General features: G+C 39.9%; 1 protein-coding gene across 2 annotated transcripts in view; it reads left to right on the forward strand.

The window, feature by feature from the left end:
- Positions 1-25,103, forward strand: part of zbtb16a (zinc finger and BTB domain containing 16a) — a 137,997-nt gene that overhangs the window by 36,931 nt on the left and 75,963 nt on the right. For both annotated transcript variants that reach the window (XM_038708939.1, XM_038708938.1), the window contains exon 3: positions 17,325-17,422. In XM_038708939.1, the coding sequence (XP_038564867.1) occupies positions 17,325-17,422 (98 nt within the window). The remainder of the gene's footprint in view (positions 1-17,324; positions 17,423-25,103) is intronic.

Consider the following 25,103-nt stretch of genomic DNA (forward strand, 5'->3'; position numbering starts at 1 on the left):
CTCTGAGAACGTGAGTTATAACCACTTTTAAGGGATCCTTATGAAAAATGTTTCTTTTGTCTTTAAGACTGAATATTGGAAATATATATTTTTCTTTAATTTTCCAAGTCTGATTTCATACTTTTGCCGGCATTTATTATTTCTGAAGCATCAATAAACAGGATTTCAGAGCTGCATCGAAAAAGCAAAGATGTAAGTAGCTCTGTAGAGAAGCGATTGACAAGATTCAGGTCTAAATCAATCAGTATGATGAAAGAAGATGTGAGAATAGGCTTCAGGTTAAAAATGGCTGAAAGCCAGGCAGACTACCGTTTTCTATCCTCTCTACCTCCTCCTTTTCTTCCTCCTCTGCTGGTATCGAGGCCCGCGCTCCCTCGCACATCTGTCGGCATGTATCCGCCGCTCAATCGCTCTCGCTGGGCCACGGCGGGTTCCCTAACAGCTCAGTATGGCTCTTCCATTAATCAAAGACACTTCCAGTGTCCCATTACAGAAACACTGCTACTCGGCCTGTCTGAAGCTGACAGCTCGCCAATTCATCTTCTAGGAGGAAAAAAAAGCCATTGTGGCACGCCAGTCGCCTTTACCTGTTCAAACGAAGGGCTGTTAAGAGCGCAGGAAGACCCCTCTGAAATTGTTTTCTCTAGGTCAGGCAAACAACAAAAAGGTAAATTGCTTGTCTCAGGTAACACACAGGGGAAGTTTGGTGGTGGCAGTGGGTGCGTGGGGGAAGTGGGGTGGGGTGGAGGATTGGGTCAGTGACAAAATAAGAGGATGGAGATGTGTTTGTTAAGAAGCTGATTTCAATGTGGCTACAGGGGATGAAATGCACCGATGCTGTTTACCGAAATGGCCTAAACACTGTCCTGACACCAACAAAGACCCTCTGCAGAGGCCGCCTGCCACTAAGTACATCTCCTTATACCTCCCCAGCTGCCTAAGGACGACAGGTCAGGGTGTTTAGTTCTTTGTGGTGAACATACTGAGGGGAAATGTAGAACTGTTAACATCGTTTTTGCCCTCCAGTTTCCAACCTTACACAGATCATTTGTCATTCAAAGGTGTAGCCAATACTGCGTTTACTTGGATGTTCTGGGATAAAGGTTTTTGGTAGTGTGCTTGTGTTTATCGCTTCAGCCATGTTGGCTTTCATAGCTGAACCTAACTACTCACTTTTGTCTTATATTTTTTAAATTGTAAAAAAAAATAAAATTAATGAAATTAATTATGTCATGTGAGCCAGAGGAGGAGCAGCCTACATTGTTCATGCAATCAGAATAAAAATGGGAAGTTTTGAAGTTGGATTCATTGATTTGTGGCCACTAGGGAGCTGATAAACTTCAAATACAAGCTTGGAGACCCACGCCTCCGACATATTATTGTCTCATAAAGTAAAGTTTCTGATATTCATTCTGCTTTTTGTTCTGGTTTGGTTTCCACCACCATCTGGCTTTTTAGCTGCTCCACTTTGTTCACCATGAAGTTAGTCGCTAACTTTATTTGTCTGCTGTTTGATGCTGCAGGTAGTTTGCAATGCTTTTGTGCTCAAACCAGCAGTGTACCAGATTGGATCGCTAAAATACTGTAATAAATAAGCTAAAAGAGGTAAAAGAATTAAACCCCTCTAACATTAAACATAGTATTTAATTGAATATGTATATAAAAACATGTATTTATGCAGCTTTAAAATGTTGCCCCTTTTTTGCAATGTTGTTACGTGAGCAAGATGAGCTTGAGGTAAATGTTTAGAGGTTTAGGGAAAAGCCTTTGCACTGTATTCTTCCCCATCTATAATTCAAACAATGTCACATATTCAAGGCTACATACCGTAGCTTCCCCTCTTCATTTTAGGGTTTCTCAGCAGTAAAAGGTATCCTATTAATGTGGTGAATGTTTAATTTTAGAATTTGGCTACTGAACTTATTTGAGGATCAAGAGTTTTAATCACAGTTTGTAAAAAAAAAAAAAAAAGTTGCTGATTACAACAGTTCTCTGTCATCAGGACTTATTTCCAGGAAAAGAAAAAAAAATGATGTTGTCCTCTGAAAATCACAAGCCCAACCAAAACAGGAGGTAGGTCAAATATTAAAAGGAATAATCCTCTGTGAACTGCTAGCATATAAATTCTAAGTGACAGGGGGACTTTTGCACTAAAAGTTAAGACTAAGTAGACATGACAAAGTTTCAGTCGTGAAATTGTTTCCACTTAAATCCCTGTTATTATTTTAAAGTAGTTTGCTGGCACCCAGACTGTAAATAGTTTACCCTGTGCAGTTTAGAGGGAAAAGGCAAAGTCAACTATGCAAAACCCAGCTGCAGCTCAGGGTATGTGGCTCAGAACTGGCAGCTGGTATATCCAACATTTTTAACTTCTTGGAAGAAGAGGCGGCTCATTACCAAACCAAGGTACGATTGGGGGGGAGGGGTTGAGGGGTGGCAATTCCTGACAGCTCAGTGTGATGACGTTCTTATTAAGATCAAACATTTCTTTTTAATGAACACATGGACAGTGAAAGTGAGTGAGGCCGAATGAGAAAGGACAGCTTGTTCCCTCCCTTCTCCGCTCCCCCCAACCCTCCACACCACCCCGGTCGATTTGATTGGCATAATGAGGTGAGGGCTAGTTGGCACAAAGCTGCTCCAGGGGGGCAAATGGAGACATTATTATTTTGTGTGTGTGTGTGTGTGTGTGTAAGAGGATGTCTTGGCGATTCTCGTCCAGGCCCCACTGGGCTATTAATTACCCTCTCTGTAACATGGCATCTGCTGAGACGGGGTGATAGAGCGAGCACTGCCAATATGGGCATAGCTGCTCTCTCTCTGTCTCTTGTCTCCGTAGACCCCAGCTGCAGTTTCGCTCCGTGCTTATTGGATTCTATCTACATGTATGATTGATTCAGCACCTGAACTGTGCTTTTCATGACAAGCAGGCCAAACACACACACACACACACACACACTGACACAAACACACTGACACAAACACACTCAGAACAGAGAAAAGCACCCCAGCTGGCAAATATTTAACCAACCATGAGACACGCTAAGATGCCCACTCTGTTTAAGTAGGCTGGGACATTTTCTGAGCAGCTGTTTGATTTGCTGTTCTGGAACAGAAAAGGATAGTTTTCTTACCAAAAGAAGTGATTAGAGTGTATTTGTGTGTGTCTGGGTTTGTCTTGTACATCTTTAATCCACAGTTCTGATTTGATGGGAGTGCAGAGAACAAATTCATCCATATATTTCTTTAAAGATATGTTTCCTGTTTCACTACTAACTCCTGGTCGGCTCTTGCAGACTTGCAGGTCCAAGTTCACCTTTGTTCCCCTTTGACTAAGCTTTACTTAAACTGTACTAAAAGATTGTAGGCCACCAACTTTTCCAAAGGTTGGCCGTTAAGTATTACAAATTTGCTATTAAATTGTGACAAACATTTACATAAATGACTTGCTTTTAAAGCAATATGAGAGACAACCTACACCATAGATAAGCACCTTGTGAATCTGTAGTATATTTGTATATTCTTTAAGTTTGAAGAGAAATGGTGTAAGGACTGTTATTTTGGTGTTTTCTCCATTGTAAATGTCCTGTAATCACTTTTGCTGTAGCTACCTCCAAGAACACAGAGGTCATGTTCTCAGTATTGTTTTTTTTTTTTTTTTCAGGAATTTGGGGAATTTTAGTGAGCTGAAGAGCAGTTTAGGCCATTGTGGGCACTGTTGCAAATCAATAAACAGGACTAATTTATGACAATATTGGATTTGGATTCTACTGTGACACATTTTTACCCTTATCATAGTTAGGGATACATACAAACACACACACACACATACTGGTTGAGCAATGGAGAACATTTAAAGGTCCTGTTTGTTATTTGGCTCACCGTTTCTCCTCTCCGTCTGCCCCCCACCCCCACATATAAACACACACACACACACACAAGCGTCTGGTGAGTCACAGCATTAGCAGTCATATCGATTTCTTCCTTTATGCTTTCTCTAACCAGAGGTAAAGAAAAGGTACACCCACCCCCCTCTAACCACCAGTCCAAACCACCACACCTAAGTCATTGCAGCAATCGAGAGAATAATAAATTGCCAAAATGATTACATTATCAGTGTCATTACTGTCATTGCACAAGTAATGTAAAACATTACATTATGTAATAACTATAATGCATTCATTCAATCTTATTCATCCTACTCCTACTGTCTATTCAGTGTCCTTTATAAAGAAACAATTCCTGCTTAATGTAATAGATACAATGATTTTGTTTAACTGAAAGGTCTTCCTACAGCTTCAACCCACTCAAAGGTGCATTGGTGTCACATTTGGACAAGTTAGTACATTATCTGTCAGATACTACATTATCAGTTGACTGTAGTGGTGTGTGATGTTTTCCTAGCCGGGGTCGGGGAAAGTCTGCTCTCGAGTGAAGGGAGCGACCCCAGCCTGACACCCAGACGCTACTATTTCAGTGTTCTAGCCCTCTGGCCAAAAAGCTGTCAGCACATATTTTATCCTTTCACTCACAGTATATTTTCTCTCTCTCCCTCGTTTCTTGTTGGAGCTCTTGTCTCATGGTCTTCTCTCCCTCTATGTACATAACAGTGACATTGACCCAGTACAAGATGCTGATAGGTGCTTACAAAGTCTTAAAATCATTTAAGTTCAGGGTTTTAAAACTAATTAAATCACATTATAATAGTTGCCAATGTCTTTTTTCACCCACGTTTCTGTGCAGAATTCTTTGTACTTACGGAGGAAAATGTATCCTTTTCACTGAACCCAGTATTTGTAGTTTAACACAAAGTCTGGTTATCTCAGCTTTGTTTACAAAGTGGTCTTAAATTTAGTATCCGGCAGATTTAAAACCTCTTTCTTCACATAAAAATCACATACTTTACCTGATGCACAAGTAACACTTTATTTTCTACATTACACCAACATTATTAACTGGACTGCCACTGGGTAGAATGGACTGGTCCAGCACAACACAGCACTGGTGGAATACAAAAAGGGGGGGGAAACATCACAGATAGCTCTGTTATTAGCTATATTTCACACACACGCGCACACACAAACCCAAACTCTCACATGACCCTCCACTGTGCGGGCAAAGGCACTGATTCAAGCTGACAGAAATTCTTGGCACAGACCGCCCACTCCATTCACTGGCTGCTGTTCAGCTGTCATACTCACTCGCTGAAGTTTTCTCCCTTTAATAGGGTGCTGTGAAGAGATGAAGGCACTAATATAAGCTGTGACAGTCATAGGCAATATGTTTATCCATAGTTAACTACACCTTTTAGGTCACATATGATACGACTGAAAGATGCTGCCTTGTGACTGCAGCAAAGAAGAGACATCAGGTATAAATAAGAACAGAGCAAACTGTGGTTACATAATATACACCAATGATTCCCAAAGTCAGGTTTAGAACCTCCAGGGAAGATCAGGGGGCTGCCAGAAATAGGAGCAATTGTCATGCTTCATTATCTTTTCGCTTCCTTTGAGTTAGCTTAGTTTGTACTAAGTCATATTTAATACAAATCTTTTCCATAAGGGTAACACTTTATTTTATTATATGAAAGGAAGGTTTGTGAGAAAATGTGGATTCCAGAATTAGTACTGGATGCACAATTGACTATATAGGAATGGGACTACAAATTGTCATTACTCAAACTCTATTCATTTTTAAAAGTGGTTAATAATTAAGAATACAAAATGTATAAGACCAACAGGTCAAATTCCCTCAAAAAGTTCATTTAAAAGATTTTGGCATATATCTTGATATATTTTGATGATTTAATGATCATCAGAATGTCCTAATTGCTATTCAACTATGATGGGTTAATCTACAAATTAAGGCTAAGTGCAGATATATGTATGCTTTTAATATGAACGGCTCTGCAATAATATATACGTACAGTGCAATGTGAGTAAATATACACTTTGCCTATACAAAGTCTATAGCTGTAAAGACCATATATACATGTATGTGTAAATCTAGGTGGAAGTTCTCTATGGCCAGTAAAAAGAAAAGAAAAAACTCTCCATCATTATACTACCATACCATGATATGGTACTATGATGTGTACAGGAAAATACAAGAGTATTACACTCCTGCACACACACTCTCTTTGAGATGAGAGCGACTTGTTTACTGCGGCCCCGCAGAGCTCCGGCTGGGGCTGTTTAGGATGCCCATGGGTGCTGTGCAACTCTTGGAAGGCGGACGTGCAGTGAATGACAGTGCAGATGGCCTAGCGCCACTGCTGCCACCTGAACCTCACTGCGCGTGCGTGCGCGCGCGCACACACACACACACACACACACACACACACACACACACACACACGCATACGCATGCACACACATAGTTCCCGAGGTCAGATACATCAAAACAAACCTGCCTGTGGCCATCTCAAGTGTCAAAATAAGTCCCTGCAGTTTTACCTTTTTTCTTTTTAAATACTTATTTCCCTCAGCATAGATACAATCATTCCTGCTAATAATCTCATATATGTTATTTTCCATGGATAGACAGAAGCCAAACACACACATACACACACACACACAGTCTCTGTCTGAAACACACACAAACACACTGGCCTGCCACTATCTTTTTCCCAGAATGTGATCTGTCTGGCGTTATGAGGCGTACAGTAAATCAATCCCAGAGGCATTGCATAATAGTTTGAGAGCTGTGTCCAAATACCAAAATAATCACCTTGTCAACTGGTCTGCTCTGGCTTGCGCTGGCTACAAATAATAAAATCACAAGGTCCCTCTGCCATTTTCAGACAAACAAGAGTGTTTACATTGAGCACCATTATGAAGTTGGGACGCTGGTGTCGACAAAACATTGACAGTGAGCCAGTATTTCCTGAGATAAGAAACATCTGGTCGACATTAGTACTCATAATTACGGAGCAATCACATGTCATGTGCCTGCAGTTCTGCATATGTATAACCTACTTATTTAGATTATTAATCATGTTTTTACTCTATACTTCATTTTTATAATGCACAACACTCTGTGTCTCAGTCTCTGTCAATCTGACATACGCCTGTGCAACTCTATACAGAAAAAAATAAAAGAAACTATGTGAGGCTAGGCTCAGTAAAGTTAGGGTGTATATTCATAGGGTCTAGGCCTGTTGAAAAGGCCAAGCCTACATAAACCTTTACACTGACCTGTCATACTGATTTGCAGAGACAAATCAAACCAGCTGCAGAACTGACCCGGATGAAGGACTGAAGAACAGATTTGAGTCAAGTCACCTTGCTTTGTCTGTGTGTCAGTAAGGTGCAATAAGCTCTTGTTTGCCTTAATGTAAAATGTACAGTTTAGAAAGAATACGTAAAGGTATTTGAATCTCTGTCTAAGTTTTTACAATTATGAATAAAGAAATTGATTACTTAATTAAAATATTAAAATAGGTTGCTTCCTGAGCCCACCCTGTGGAAATTCTTTCCTCAAAGTAAATTTTTGGCTTTTGGCAGTGTTCACATTGAGCCTTTTGGATTCTCCCTTTGCTATAAACTGCCACAGCAAAGACAAAACTTCTCACCAAGGTCAAAGTTTGATCCAGTGTCATCTAATCTAATCTGAACTCTTTCTCCACTCACATTCTCCCCGCTACTATCTGCATTTAACTACTTTTTTGTGAGTGCTGTGCCATCACACAGGTTGTTGTTGTCGTTGTTCTTGTTGCGAAATGCAGCTTTTATTGATGTAACAGGTGCTTAGCTCGACTGTGGCAGTCAAAATAACACATCTCCTCCTCTGTTTGGCTTTCAGAATGGAAGCTAAACTTAGACATCTTTGAGGTTTTTCTGTCACTTGATGGAAGGTGATGCCAATGCATAATGCATGAGGAGAGAGGGAAGACTTCGTCTGGCTGCTTTTTATAGACCACCAAAGCTCTGCTACTGCACACACACACAGGAGCCAAACGTCTCACTCGATGCGATGTAACCTCTCACAGATCAAGAAAGCAGGAGCAGAGGAAAAACAGGAATCTAGCAAACTGGCAACATTGTCGAGAGTAAAAAAAAGAAAGAAACAACAAGACGAAACAGAAATGTTGACGTGCTATTTTCAGATGGCTTCTGGTGTCTTTTGATGCACAAACCAAAAGAGAGGCAGGGGGAAGAGAGAACAGCGGGGCTGGTGTTTGTCTCAGAGATGGGCTTTAACAGAAATACTTTATATATGTGATCTTACACGCTCTCCCTCGTCTTTGCTCCCACCGTTCCAACACTTCAGTGGAAGTGTCTTTAGGTCTAGTTAAAATGAGAAAAAAAGAGTTATCACACAAGAGGGGAACTGGGGATGTCAAATTATTTGCAGGCAAAGCCGAGCTTCTACTTTTGATTGCAGACTTTGCAAACACCATTTGCTGCCCTCAAAAGTGTGGAGCTATTTTCTCCTTATCCCTCTAATCCTTATTTAACCAGGCTGGTTGACTAAGAGCACACTGTCATTTATAGGAATAACCTGGGAGAGAAACTGCAAGGAGCTGTGCATATACACACTCACACCTCTGTGCTGCCCTGTACCACCACATAGTGACACACCAGAGTCGCTCTGGTAACTAACCCTTCATCTGCTGCATTGTTTTTCAGATGTGTTTTGGTTCAGGGTTATCAATTAAAGAAAAAAAAATTACAGTGCTTTTAAAGGTTGTGTACTTCGATGTTATTCATTTCTCGATAAGGGAACAGGTCTAAGTTTATTGTGTTTTATCCAGCACGTATTACAAGTTATGTGGCTGATAACTAGTTTAATACTTGTGGATTCTTCCAGCAGCAGCACCACCCTGCTGTTGTGAACTGTTTCTGTGTTCTTTTTTCCAGTTTGTTCAGTCTTGTGATTTGGTTCAGTTTACTCACCCACAGGAGCTGCTCTCTTTGAATGATTAGGCCACTGAGAAGTTTGAATACAACACCCTTAATATTCGGGATTTCTGTGTCTTACCAAGAGGGTCTTTGATAAAAATTTCTCCAGTAAAATTTTCTCCTGCCAGTCTGGGGATTTGAACTGAAACCTCTGGGTTATATTTTCTCTTCATTGTCACCTTTTATTGAATAACATGACTTTGTCAAATGGGGAAAGCACTTCACACTGAGTGGAACTGTAGGAGAGAGGTTGAAATGGCTTCCTGAGTAACACTGAGGGTATTAGAGAGTGAATCCTACCTTCTAAGCTTTGGGGGAATCCGGGTATCTAACTGGGATTAGCTTGAAATAGTGTCTTACTACCCAGGAAGCACAATTAGAAGTTTCTTGGATTATTCCCCTTCTATTACCTGAGAACCTAGGCTCTTCTAACCATATGCACTTAGGTAGCAATCAAGCTTGGGTGGGGATAATTAGTGCAAATGTAAATTGATTTTTTTTTTTAAACACACAAAAACTGTACTTCTAACATAATTGCATTAATAGTAAAATTTCAGTAAACTTTCCATAAACAAAGCTGAGAAGAGACGCAGCCTCTGCACTGCATTCTGAGCCCGATCTCACAGGAAACAGGTCCAACAGCAATGTAGTTTTGGGCATAGAGGTTCATTCTTGACCTTAAGAACACAGCTCAGTGACAACATATTCTAAACTCAAGGTTCTCTTACTCGCTATCAGTAGCCAGTTAAGCTTCTCATGTCAGATTAGTCTATAAAAATGTTTCTTCCCTTTTGTGGAGCAGGCAAAAAAGGTAAAAATCTGCATGAGTGAAATTATGAATATTGATCAAGATGGTGAATGTATCTGAATAAAGCCATAAGTAACATTTACATAACGTCTCAATGACAAAAAGCCATAATGGTTGAATGAAAGCAGCAATTATTTGTCTTCCTGTCATAGTTTTAAAGGGAATTTTATTACTACATGCTCATATAATACAAAAAATTACCTAGTATGTGGTTTTATAACTGCATTGTTCCAGCTTGACAGTAACTCACTCTAGTCAGAATGCATATTGGCTCTATTCATCCATCTCTATCCCAGATCTCGTTCATCCTCTAGTTCTTTAAAATAAATAGCAGGGAGCAGGAACACGTTTTGGCGACTGGAAGCAAACGGATGTATTGGAAAAATGGTCTTTAGAGACACACATGTAGCACCTTTAAGCTACATGTAAAGCCATTAGGAGTTTGTGCAATACATTAATTAGTACTGTCGGTTAAGACACCTCTTGTGGGCTAACTCAGACATGACTGATTGGATTTTAATGAAACCTGTAAATATCATTAATCTAACTTTTTGTACGAGCTGTCAAAAGTGCACTTATTCTCAAAATTGCACTGATCAGATATTGACGAAAGTTGAGAGAAATGATAAACCTCACTACCACCAAAGGTTGGCATCACAATTACAGGTTACATATATGTTCCTGATTGGCAGAGACAGGGACTATGTCACTCAAGCAAGGAAACATATTTACAGTAGTTTTTTTCATTGTTTTTACCCTGACAATGTGATATCACATTTTTTTCTCTCGAGACGCCTCCAGGGCAAAATTGGGGGTGGTAGTGTCTGTGATATTATAAATAACAGGATGAAAGGCAGTTGCTCTCCCCCTCCCCATCCTTCTGTCTCTCCTCTTTTCCTCCTGCCCTGCTACTCATCTATGCTCAACACGAGTGCCTCAGCGTTTGCGTGTGTGGCTTGAATTTATATGAACGTCTCCCCGGCGGGGGACAACGGGGGCCAAGTCATTGATATGTGCAGGAGGACTCAGGATAAACAGCCCACGCCGACCGGTGTTACGCCAGCCTGCCTGATACATTTTGATTGAGCAAAGACAGAGGGGTGGGATGAGGGTGGGAGGGCAATGGAATTGGGGAGGCTTAAAAGCAGGGATAAAATGACAGAAAGGGAGCTTTTTTTCTCTTGCTTCTTCAGACTGCCACAAAATGGCCCTATGTAAATGTTAAAATCCACACATGGTTCCTCACTAGATAAGATATGTGTGTGTCACTGAGCTTTGGAGGACTTCAAAAATACACGAGGTGCTATATTTTTTCCAATCTTTATTTTTAACCTCTGAACATGGGCTGCTATTTAGTTACATCTGTATATGATTGTCCTTTTATTTTCCTCCTGATGATCCTTTGTTTCACGGAACACCGCCACCGCTATTTCCCTCTCACCCTCTTACTTTTCCCACCATGGTTGTCTGTGTGACATGGTCAGCCCCCTAATGGACTGGAAATTCATGTTGAAAAAAGTCCCTTGATCCTCCTCACTGTCTCTCCCTGTCAGAAAACCAAAATAAGAGGTGGCGGCAGCACACTGCGCCACTTATGGCCACATTAGGATCAGCCACCAAAGTGTCACTGAATCGCCTCGTGCATCATTTTGCCTTTGTTCACCATGACAGGCAGTTGTGTGTGCGGCAATGGTCCTTTTACACCCTGTGCTTTTATCCCCAAATGGATGTAACACTGGTTGGGCTCTTACTTCTAGAGTGCATTATCCCACTTATACCATGGATAATTTTTAAAACTCAAGTCTTTTTATTGACCTGTGTTTGTAGCACAATGCTTATTGACCTGTTTGCTATTAACGTCACGTTACATTCTCTGTTACTGGCCTGCAATTATGCTGGGTGATTGGTGTCAGTCGCCGCCGCTGTACATGGTAGCTTCAATTAGTAAACATACATTATTAATCCTAGATAATATATGAATAGTATAGGGTGATAGTACAATGTGTTCACATCCCATCTACAGTATTAACGTTGTGTTTTGCACCTGGTTCTCATCATGTTCACAGCTGCATTAACATAGCCTAGTTAGCTGAGCATTTTGGCAAATCAAAATTACACACGCACACAATGCTACCTGAGGTACCTGAAGTAAGTCTAACGAACCTAAACTGATGAATAACAGAGTAAAATGATACAACTTTACCTTCTTCTGGTAATGTAAAATTCATCTACAATGTTTCACAGCTAGAAAGGTTTCTTCCACACTTAGGGCTTAGTTCAAAGATGACATAACAGGGACAAAGACATGATTTTGTATATTAAACAATAGCGTTTCAGCACTTTGTTGCGTGGTCTAAAACCCCTATGGAAAATGTGAATGGAAATATTAAGTAATCTCAAAAGTCTGTGCCAACAGGTTTGCTACCTACATATTAAGTGAAATGCTAAATAAAATGTTAATACATTTTAATTAATAAACAAGATTGGACCAAACCATATGTAAAGGAAGGCACATGTGTTACAGTGTGTGGTCAGTTCCCTTGTTGACTAATTTTTTTGCTATGAAGAAATCATGTAAAAAGGTCAAACTTCACAATGGTTAATCCTTTTGTACAAATTATGGCATAAAGTAACAAGCCCATATTTTTTTTCTATGTTTCAGTATTTTTTTCTACATGTTTCAACATGTTTCTTTTTTGTGTTTGTTTTTCCCATAGATGACGCATTAAATAGTAGTAATGCTAGTCTGTATGAAAATTGCTAGTCGCTAACTTTATCTTTAGTTTGCCGCCAGACAGGCAGTGTAAAACGGGCATATCGAAACTTTTTCAATCATTCAACAGCTGTCTGCTTCCCGTTGTGATTGATGAGAGCAGTGTTTGCAGGCAGGAAAATCAAAATATTAATGATGATAAAGAGTCAGATGATAATACTGTTTGTGACCCTTTTTCTGTTATATTCATAATAATTGTTGTTAATGTGAAAATATTAATTAGTGCAGCTTTAAGAATACACAGAATGTATTTTAGAGAGAAACAAAAACAGTATTTTTGACTTTGTTGTTTGTCTAAACAGGTTTGCAAGTAAATTTCCTTGACAGCTTTTTTCATTGTCACCAAATGTCTCAGATGCCAGCATGAGATGCTCACCACTACTTAAGTCCAAGCTCCATTCAGTGCCCATCCTTTCCCCAATTATCAGTTCTTTTTCCTCTGACGAACAGAATTAATGAACAAACAGTCACTCACACCACACAGCCTTTCTTCAATTTACCACCTCTTATCAATTGCCTTCCTTTATCTTTTAGTGTTTTTCTTCTCTCCATCTTAACCCCCCATTCCTCTCCCTCCAAAGCTTTTATTTACGAACATCATTTCAGGTTGTTTTATAGCTCCCTTCAGGAATGGAGGTTTGAGGAAAAAATGGAAAAATAAAAGATGAAAGGATAGATGAGGATAGAGAACAACGCTCAAGGCTGCTGAGGGAGAAATAGATTTTAGGCAAACAATGAGAAATAAGTGCAAATCATCAAGTATGGCTGTGCTTGGCTTTTCTCTTTTGTCAAATAGTTTGGTGATAAAAATGGCGATGTGAGCTGAAGAGGGTATGTATGAGTATTCAAGCAGAGTCATTTGATTTAATGAGGTTTGGCAGTAGTTCCAAAGCTCAATCATGTGAAATTTGGATGATTCAAAGCCATGAAAGGACCATGGAGGTGTTTGAGGGTTTTTTTGTAGCATGTAGTAACAGTAGATCACCTTATTTTGGTTTTTTTTTAACAGTGTCATATTGCAAGTAGAGGGGCAAGTGAGGAGGTTAGGTCTTTATTTCACCAAATGCAGTGCTAGTTTTTAATATATGGCCAGCCAAGTCCAGTGGCAAAATGGGAAGAAAAAAAAACTTACGAATTACATGCAGCAAGCTGTTATGGCTCAATAACCCAGGCCTGTAATCGGCTCACATTTCAAACACACACACATTGGCATACAGACAGTCCTTGGTTGGGCTGGTTTTTACGAGGAAGTACACCACACGAGGTGATCAGCATATGTTTTGTTGACATAAATTTTAAATTTATTGCCGTTGTCAAAAGTGACTGTTGGACAAAGTTGATTATTAACTGAGTAAATGGCCTGAGAGAGTTTTATGTGAACTTCCTTAATGGCTACAGTCAGTCTGCTTCAAATCACCGTCCCTCCCTCCGTGGGCTCCCACCAACCACACACACACACACACACACTTCTCATCATCTCATCTATTTCAGAAGCACAACACGAAAACAGACAGTTACGATGGGATTTTAGTGTGAGTGTGTGTGCTGTGTGTGTGTGTGTGTGTGTGTGTGTGTGTGTGTGAAGAGAGATCTATCCGAGCTAAATCACTGAGCCAAGACAATATATTTTAGTATCCTTTTACATATCATTAAACCTTGTTGGAGCTGAATTAAAGTGTATTATTAGCTCTGCTTAGGCACACAAAGCATTTCAAAGTGTATAAATTATACCTATAAATGCTGACTGTTGTCTAATGGTGCATATTTTTTTTACTATAATTCGAAGGTGTGCGTGTGCATGCGTACCTTTTGTCTGTCTACAATTGTGTGACACAAGTGTGTTACCTAAGTGGTGGAGTCACTTACTTTTTGTCTTCAGACCAGCGAATCACATTGTAAAACAATGATCTTTGGGCTGAGAATCAGCTCTGTTAGCAGCACTCAGGCTAACTTTTAGCCATTGTCACTTAACCTGTTTTTGGTGCACTCATCAGTTTGGCTTGAATCTGGAAATCAAGCATGTCGGAAATAAGCCAGTGCTGGGCCAGCCATTTTGGCTGACTGGGTTTTGCCCCTCTTCATACAGCTTTGTGTCACTGCAATACAATTTGTACATTAACTAATGGATCCATTACTTTTCATAAAAAAAATTTCACTTGGAACTCGCACTTACATTGGAAAAGAAGCTCCAGACCGTATTGACTAAATATTGTTAAATGCCAAAAGAAAGGTAGTTGGTTTCTAAAACTCCTAAACCTTCCCTCTAACAGACTGAATTACTGGGACATGTAAGTCTACCATTCTGTTGAACATCAAGTAATGTGCTGTTTCAGTGGGTAGTGTTAGCTATTGCAGTTAAATTTAACACACTCTCAGCTAGGGACATACACACATAGCACTTTGCTCATCAACACTACGTTTACGGTGAAAATACATGGCATTGCTTCCACATGTAGTGACCTTAATAAGTCCACCCATACCTTATCAGTTCTCTGTCTGGGGTGCACAATGGTCAGATTGAGAAGGGACACAAAAGGCCTTTCAAAGGCTTTGTGCTCTGTGTATGTTGTGTTGTGGTTTACCACTTGCGTGCATTTTCCCCTTATCGGAGTGACAGCGTGTGAGTACCTCACCTATGATCCTTAAAGGAAACAAACCTGTTCCATTCTTTTGTTCATTTTGCTGTCTCTTGGTGAATTTGTGTCATTCGTGTGGATAACAAAATTACATTAAGATGAGTTTTATCTCCCTGAAACATCAGGGGAAAATGTCAGTCTTTGGTTCCTCAGAGGTAAAGTGTGAGGGCATTACTCTAGTGCACTAATCTTGGTGAAGAATGCCGACACAGTGGCGGAGATGGCAATTGCTGTTGATTTGTCCAGTGCTATGTATAACAGCAGCCTGATCACACTTTATTGCTATATTGCTATGCCTGTATGCTGGCTTTTGATCCAATGCCACTAGTTAAGATTTCTCTGCTAGTTATTGAAGGACATTCTGTAAAAAAGTAGGATGTGTAAATTTTTCATTAAAATACATTATATCATGGTAATGTATCCTTGACTTAATGTACTGCCACAGATTGATATCTAACAGTGTAACATTATTGTTTTCTTTCTCAACTGTGTCATTCATCTCTTTGTCACTTTCTCTCCCTTTGTGGCTTTTCAAGTGTCTTTCTCTTTTAGGGGAATTTGGCATTTATAGGGCCTTTTAATTACTCACTTCTTGCCAAAGGGCTGTCATTCTGCCTTTAGTTTCCAGGGTCTCTCACAAATTGTAACCACTACAATGGTCATGACTTCTTCAGCCTGCCTGCATTTTTTTTTTTTTTTACATCTCAGTTTTTGACCCTTTCTGTCAGGTTTCAATGATGTTTTGCAACAATTAATTGTCACTGAAGTCAGACTAGACTTCATTGCTTAGCAATTCCTGCAAGCACTGCCATAAGACACGTTAAAATCTCTTGATCTCATTGCGGCTCACTTGGAGAGACCGAGACTTCCCCTCTTAAGGCACAAAAGAGAGCTGTAAATCAATTTGCATTCGACATCTGACATCAATCAGTCATGTTTTGGGAGAGTGGCACCACCTCCTCCTCTGCAGCTTTGTTGAGAGACGCTAAGATGGATGGCTGTCATCTCGCCCAAGTTGAGCAGATCTCTTATCAAGGGCATTGTTTCCCCAAGAATACCTTGTTTGTCTGCCAGAAGCATACACTCACCTGAGTATAAAATCATGCACTTGTCCTGTGCAAATTTGGGGTATATTTTTTCAGCTTTGCATTAAAGTGTTCAACATTATTTAAATTTAGAAACATGCTAATCAAACCAAAGCCTTATCATTACCTTAAAGAGTTATCAGTGGTGTCTTTCACCACTTATCGCCACCTTGATTTAACCAGATGGTAGGATTATAATCAGAAAGATGACACTTGTTTTTGGAGTCTCACTGTGTGAAAGAGCAACAGTTTTGGAAGATTGAATGTGCCAAATCTGAAACAGCACCAACTTGACAAACAATCATTACAATCGTGGGTGTGTGTGCCTTGGTGTGCTTAACTCAAGGCAAGGTATTTGAAGTGCTCGGGAGGTTTAAGGCACTGTGGCAGTTGTTTGGCAATTCGTGTCACCTTAATTGCTTTAGAGCGCTTTCAGATATCTCTCAAGAATAATATGCTTTGTACTGAGCCGTGGGGTCTTTGAGAATTTCGTAACAGAGAGAGTCGTGAGGCTAGACTTTCTGTTGTCAGATGTTATTTAGTTACCTAACCTTCAAGGCCTTTACCACATAATCAAATATTGAACCTTAGCCTTGTCTGACCTTGTACACTTAAACTATGTTACAGCCTACTGAATGTCTATTTGGTAAAAGACAATTCATTGCACATCAGATTTTGCTTCAAGCTACACATCAGCTTATAGTTTAGAGAGCAGTAATCAAAAAGTGGTTCATAACACTAAGTAGCTGTCTTATGTGTTGGCCTGAATAAATCATTTTATTTAATTTTATATTTTTTTATCCATCTGCAGCACTTGAGGTGTAGGGAGTTGATAATGCCTCTCCTTGAATAGCGTGATTTACAATGCCAAGTCATGGTCTGGGCAGAAGAATATCTGAGGTATTTTGATGGCTTGTTACACTGATGGTCATTGTTATGTACTGATATTATGGCTGATGGAGTGGAATATTCTCTCTCAAATTGCAACCTTTGTTGTGCTGAAAGTAATTAGATACAAGCTGTACAAAAAAAGCCACTTTGTTATAGACACAAATGTCTACTTGCATGCACAGTAAGTCCAGAAAGTAAAGTGTTTGTTTTGCTCTTTGTTAACAGGAAGATGCACAGTGGAATGAAGACCTATGGCTGTGAACTGTGTGGGAAGAGCTTCCTGGACAGCCTTCGTCTACGGATGCATTTGCTGTCTCATTCAGGTAAAGACATCAAACTAAGCCAACCACGCAACCCCATGTTATGATCACTGTCGCACTAGCAGTACATCCTGTTTTCACTGTTGATTGTAAGGAATGAGTGATGGGAGTTTTTGAACAATAGAGCATTCATTACTGGCATTCTATACAATTGCATTATAGCATTATATGTAAAGATTCACTTCTGTTGAGAAGTAAAGGTATGAAACAAATGGTATGCGCTTATACCTTAAAAATATATATAAATAAATAATATATATATTTATTAATTATTAGTAGTATTATTTTTTCTTAGAATACTTTCCAAAACATGCTGCTTTTCTATTCATTCCCATTAATTTTACTGTGTAAAACTTCAAATCGGTCTGCATTTACAGCTACATTGCCTTCCAATGCAGTTGGAAGTTTGTCAAAAATAAAACCAGACTTGATATTCACTGTGATAGAATATATAAGTCAAGCAGGGCCGTAGCTGGAATTTCAGAGAATTTCCCTGTGCATTCCCCAGTGCAACTTCACCCAAAAGAAGTATTTGACTAGCCACCAAAGGCGTGTTGTTGTTGCGTTTTTTCATGTCTTTTATTAATTTAACTGTTCACTTACACTTTCTGTAAATTGTATATCCCCACATTTTATCTCCCCTCTGAGGACAAGACTGCACTGTCCTCAGTGGTAGCTACAGTGCTGAACAAGTTATACGTCCCTGAAAGTTAAGAGTAAAGTTAAGTATGTGTGATTCCAAATAGAAGGTCAAAACATGTTAAAAAAAAAAACAAACTTGCATGAATCTCTTTTTCTTGCAGATTTACAGTTTACTCATATACCCTTAAGCTTTTTCTCTTGCATCTCTCAAATTTGGTTTACAGCCATTCACCGTGATTAATACTAAATAATCAGTATTGAAAAACAATTTTTACATGATATATATTTACAGCAGAGTGTATGCAGCCAGCGAGCTGAATACAGGCACAACTTATCTTACATATACTTCATCTTACTATAAATATATCAGTTGTCGAGCATAACCTAGTTTCTGTGATTTGTGGATTAAATGACTCTACATCCCAGTAAAGCCTAGCAGCTCTGGGAAACTTAACCGAAGAGGTGCCTGCACATCATCATCTTGTCATCCTACACCTCTGTGACATTAGAGGTCTGAAAGGCAGTAGAAGTCAGAACACAGGCCACATTGATTGGTCCAGTCTGACACTATTACACCCACCCCCGAATACGCACACACCCCAGAAGTCCCTGTGCTCTGAACCTACTTAGCGCAGCACTGTTTTAATGGAATGGACCATCTTTTATTGGTAACACAGAGCTCCTCACTCCTAAGGCTTTAAGTGCAGATGGTTTATTGAGACACTGTAAAAGCCATGGGACCTATGAGGGAACCCCTTCTGAGCGCGCGCACACACACACATAAAACCCCAAATCCATGTGTTGACGTTGGCCTAGAAATTGAGCCCTCTGTTTGGTACACTGCATGTTTTCCAATGGGACTCAGTAAGTGGTCTGAATTGTCTACTTGGCATTATTGTTGGTGATACACCACCACTACACACATGCCCATCTACTGTCAGTGCGCAGAAAATGCTAATTGCCAGGATCATTTGTTTGTTTGTATCTAACCCAAACCTAAACAATGACCAAGATGGATGCTGACACTTCGGCTATGTAGTGACAAAGATAAATGACAAACTCACGCTGTGCCAGTGAATGGGCTCAGCAGACAGCTCAGCATGTCAAAAACAAAAGTTGCTCGGAGGAAATATTCACTGTTTATTTTAAAATTACACCCCATTTTCACAGTCCCTACTGCACATACGTGCTCCCCTCCTCACTCACTTGTCAACGCAGAATGATGGGAGCTCTATCACAGAAACATATTGGATGTTGCAAGTTTTGGAGGTAGTGTCTCCCAATGTGTGCCCCACTATGTGCTTCATCTGTGCTTCTTCTGACATACCGTCCAGCTCTCTAAAGCCTCTGTCCTGGAGATGGCTCCTACTGTGTTTAACATCATATTGTGCAATTCAATGGCAAAAGTAAGCATGAGGTTAAAAGTATTCGTTAAATCAGGAGTTATGACAAAGAGAATTGTGTGTGCAGCTCTCTGCATGATCCAGCGGAGATTAGCCTTAAAAAGCCATGCTCTGGCTGCTGATGGCAAACCTAAAGTTATACTTTCGGACAGCAGTGGTACAAGAAACAGTGGCAGTAACAGTCATAATGACAATGAAGGCAGAAGAAGCTTTTCTAGCGGTATTGGAGGTTATATAAATAATAGTAATGAGTTGGAAGTAATTGTATTAGTAGCAGTCAGTAATGATAGTGGCAACAGTATTGGACAAATATTTAGCATTTAACAAACACTTAAGTTTGCCAGTTACTTAGAGAAAGCCTGCGAGATGAGTAAAAAGGAAAATTAGACTTGTGGCAAAAGAGGCTTTGTTGTACATAAACATATATTACCTAATATATCTTATTTCTTTTGGCTTTGTAAATGAGTTACCAGAAGTCAATATTTTGATCACCCCATTTATTCCAATGCAGGTAGACACATGGGATATTGGACATTTAACAGGAAGGGGCCATGTAACAGAGCCAACATGAGCAAAAGCTTATATCCACTACATGGAGTAATTTAAAGTGACAAAAATGTCATGGGCTAAAGCTTTCAGAAGAAATATTAAATGCTGCCTTTTGCAACAAAAATGACAAAGAAAATAAATGAATGGTTTCATATTTCATCATTTTTCTACATTTTTGACAGTATATGCCAGCCCTTTCTCTTTGTGTGACCGATTGCAGAGAGTTAACAGCACTCACACTCCAAAAATGTCCAAATGATGTTTTATGTTTGAGGGAAGATCATGGTTTAGAGGGAAGGGATGAGGAAGAAGGGTGAAAGATACATTGGCCTTTGGGATTATAACACCAGGGAGATCGTAATTACTTTTTTGATAAAATAAGACCACTAATGTGGCAAAAGCTGGGAAAAAGATTCACAGGAGGTCCAGGAGGTGCTTGTGTCAGCTTAGACCACACTGAGGTAATCATTATCTGAGCAGATTTTCAGTAGAAAGTAGATCATTTGAAAATCCTCTTATGATATCAACAGGTTAATAATGTACAATTTGTACCCATTGACATAAGGTGAAAACTCTGTTGATAGAAGATCAAATGGAAAAAAAGAACATTGAAAACTCGAGGAAGAACCAAATACTCCACCTTGAGAAAGGCAACCGAGCGGAAGATGTGGGCAGTGTATTTTTAGCAACAGTGGCAGCAAGTGCACAAACTTTTTTTCTTTCGTTCTCTTTTTTTCCTCTTTCCAAAGCGGGGCTGTGTTGACGCACGACATCAACCTGCACTGTTACACACATCAGTGTTGATTCATAGCCGCTTTGGTCTGGCGTAAAAGGCAAGACAAGCGTTTCAGTCGAGACGGGCGACGGTTAGGGAAGAGACAGCGCTGAGGCAAAGCTTCTTTGATAGTTTTTGTTGTCTTTTTTTCTCTCCTCCACCTCAACCGTTTGACTTTCAAGGTTTTTCTCGGTCTGACGCCGTGTCTCGATTTTTATCGTGTCTTTCTGTAATGATGACAGTTCACCGAGTCCCAAAACCCTCAACCTCAGCCCCTCCTCTCCTCTCCTCCTCCTCCTCCTCCCCCTCCACTGCCACCGCCGTCATCCTTCAGCTCGCTTCAGAAAAGACAGAATATTGGGGAGATGAAGCGAGAGAGAGAGTGGAGAGGCTTTTTGGTATGCACAGCGTGTCGTGGATGTGGAGCGTTTCAGACGCCGCTGCTGCTGCCGCTGCTGCCTCCTCCCCTCTGTCTCTCACTCTGTATCTGCCTGTCTGCCTGCCTGCCTGCCTGGCTGTCTGTCTGTTTGTCTCTCTGTCTCTCTCTCTGTGCTTGTTGTACGAAGGACTTGGCGGCTCGCCAGTCTGGGCTGCCTGCCACCACTGAGGGTACAGTATGTACAGTCTACCTTGTGCCAGCTATTTTTTTTTCTTGTCTCGTTCTGTCTCAGTCCTCTCTCCACGTTGTTGATTTTTTTTCTTCTTTTTCTTTTTTCATCTCCGCCTGACGTTTAGTGTTTGACAGCATTTGCTGAGCCAAAGCCTGCAGATGGGGGTTCAAGCAGGGTGGGGAGCTATGACTCAGCCCCCTTTGGGTGCATTTTGAGGTCCTAGTTGTTGTTTTCTTTAAATGATAGCAGCACTTTTAGGCTACTAATGGACAATAATGCCAGTATTTTGTAACTTTGAACAGTTACCAAAAACAAAAAAATTATATTTTTCCATACCTGAAACACCAGTTAAACCACAATGAAACCCCAGAATAATGATAGTAATTCTAAATTCAGTCAAAATTTGGGCTGGATACTGAATCTCAATGGGGTTTTTTTCGTGCTTCTTATTCATCTATACCACACAGTATCAACTGTCCTGTATCTAAAGTTCACAATGAATGTGTTTACAATTTATTTGATCCAATAGTTCCTGAAAAATGCATCCACTTTTGGAATGTATAATATTTAGTCAAAGTTCTTGTACAGCTGCTTGTGTTTAGAGAACATTTGAGAAGTTTGGCTTCTTTTATTAAATTTTTTAAAATGCATAATAGAAAAACATGTTTATATTTGACAATATCTTTATAATAACTCAATGTCCACTTATTAGCATTTCCGAGAACTTTTAACATCCTCAACTCAATCTTCATGACAACTGAGCAAAGTTCATCTGCTGAGTTGTTTGTCAGACTACTTTTCCCAAGGTGAAGCATTAACTTTCACACTCAGTGAATATGTTTCTCAATATAAGATATCTGTACTCAAACTCTTAGCAATAGTATAGAAAAAGTTAAAACAACACCCAGCACTAACCAAAACATGACATTAGAATTAATTCAGCTCAAGGTCTTCAAGTATTTTTCAGTCCAAAAAAGTTAAACTATATTTTATCCACCGTATCAAAAATAATCTGGCTTTTAAATATAATAAAATGTGTGTGTGTGTGTGTGTGTGTGAGAGAGTGATGAAGCTCATCGAACAAGACCAGACCAGACTGATATGATTCACAGTTTGTTTTCCAAGCGAGCCGATGCAGCATAATAAGATTACTAATAAGACTTCATGAACACGCGCATCTCCATCTCTGCACAAACATTTCATCACACTGCCTTTATAGCTTATGAGTCTTAATCCTCAGTTTACACCATGTATACATGGTAAAGAGTTCCTGGATTAGCCAACTAAGAATGTGTGTGTGAGACCTGAAGCACATTAAAAAAGAGATTCATCTTTTTGTAACCAGCAATCGCAGGCTAAGTGTCTTGCCTCAAGGACACATTGTGATGAAATGAGAGATGGTCTCCGTAATGGGTCGCCTGGCAGTAAGGTAACCAAAAAAGAGTATTTAAGAAAAGAACATAGGGACCTTTTGGTTGTTTCACTGTCCACCAAGAAGTTGTCAATAGTGTTCTGATGCGCTGAGCAGTTTAGCAAATTTTGCTACTGAAAAAAGGATTAAAACATGTTTATACTCTGCAAACAACACCTACAGGAAAAATCTAGATATTGTTTTGGTACCCATTTGGCCCTTTTTTTGGCAAACTGTACTTGCAAATAGTAAAAACACATTTTAACATTAACAATGATTATTTTGTTAGCATTCAACAGCTCCAGATCAAATAAGTATCTAACTTATTCAAAACTTCATAGGATATGTAGTTGCCAACCAGAGGGTCATTTGGAGGCATGTGAGGCTTAAGTGGTTGCCTTGTAAAAGAATATAACAATTCCCACAGGAGAAGTTTGACATTAATACAAAATAAAGCATACAAAATAATGAACTTTATAGTTAGTAAACTGTTCTTGGTCACTGGTCTTTAGCCATCATACTCACAAGCTCAACCACAGTTTATCCACAAACAAATCTTATCTCAGTCTCTGCATTATTGATGGAAACATGACTTTACATGATAATCTCCTGGCATTTCAGGTCATGTGCTAGCACTGTGTGATGGTGTGTCACACTGGCTTCATCAGTTTGGTATGCCTGTGTTTGGTTTGAGCATTAGTCAGCCAGTACAGTGTATTTCCAGATAGAGGTTGGTAGTTTAGAATAGTGTTTCAGACCAACCCGAAGGGAATTCTTTTACGACACCTCAGTTGATAGTATAGCATTATGTTCTCTGTTGGTTGATCTTATTTTGGGTTGTATGCTAAAAAATAAAAGCTGTGATAGGTTGATTACTTAAAGCCACTGTGTTTAGAAACAGAAAATTCCTGATGATAGCGCTGCCCAAGTGTCAAAGAAGACACTGCAATGACCAATATTTTCCACATTCAAACTCCTCTCCCACTACCAGAGAGTGACAAAAAAGCAATGACATGATTACACAGCCAGATGTAGAGCTGGATAACAGGAAAATTAAAAAATAAATATTATCAAATAATCAAATGAATGTTCAAGAAAAGTAAGGTACCTACAGATTAATAACATCTACTCTGCCTGTGCACCTGAGTAACATTTAATTGTTTAAATTTTGTAGTTTATTTGACCTGAGCAGTACACATTAACTAGCATTATTGAGTTATTAGAGCCAAAAGTCTAGTTTCCCTGCTGCCCCTGACCAGATGTTCATCTTGGCTCCCTAAAATTAAAAGCATTGTTCCAATCTGATCCCAATCTGAGTGTGGGAGTAAAATGCCCACGTAAATGTCCAGAGCATTTAGATGAGGAAAAATGCAAAGAATTTGGATATGAACATGGCGAGGCGTGAGGGCTGTTTCCCGTTGCTCTTTGTCTGCGTTTCTATCTCCGTGGCGTTTGTTTGGCTGTCGGCTGGCTGGCTGTTTTGGCGTTGTGCCGGCTCTTCCCTCACAGTGATGACGACATATTTGTGCCGGCAGGTCTGGATGTTCTGCCAGCATTCCAGCATTTATGATCGCTCGCAGATGTGAGTCCAGGAACACACTGTACTGTACCCAAACCCAGAAATTAATGAAACTTGACTGCCTTCCAGGCCACAAATTCCTAAATGTGTTTGTGTGTGTTTGTGTGTGACTCTCTGTTTGTGTGTGCGTGTGTGTATGCATGAGTGAGAAGAGAGACAGGAGACTCAAGGGAGGGACGAGGGACAGGGGGGAAAAGTGCTATTAAAAACCGAGTAGTAGGAAAAGAAGTAGTTCAGAAAAAAAAATAAAAGCATAGCCCGAAGTGTTAAGCGGTTTGCATGTACATTTTTGACCACAGCTGATGTTCTGTCGTGCATGCGTGCACACACGCACAGATTCTCACAGACACACACACACACACACACACACACACACACACATCACTGCTGTTTCCCTGAGTACATTAACACAGGATGACAGACAGAGCGGATAAACAGCAGTAGCTCATGCTTTAGTAGCATAACATTACTCCTTTTCTGTAACTTAAAGCTCCCCCTTCCCATGCACTTCTTGTAATACTTCCCCATGCCTGTTGATTTACTGTTCCAAACACTACTGGGATTATGCAGCTGGACAAATCTCAATGAAAGGAGGCCACACTGGCGACAGACAAGTGAGAGGTGACACAACGCACAGCAACTTATAATACTAGCATCAGCCCTTGCTGTCAGACTGATATTTTTATTTCCCTACCACAAACGGGGGGGTCGGGG

This window comes from Micropterus salmoides, unplaced genomic scaffold, assembly GCF_014851395.1.
Source record: "Micropterus salmoides isolate LMB-PRFRI ecotype aquatic unplaced genomic scaffold, ASM1485139v1 Ms_hic_scaffold_9, whole genome shotgun sequence".
NCBI lineage: Eukaryota > Metazoa > Chordata > Actinopteri > Centrarchiformes > Centrarchidae > Micropterus > Micropterus salmoides.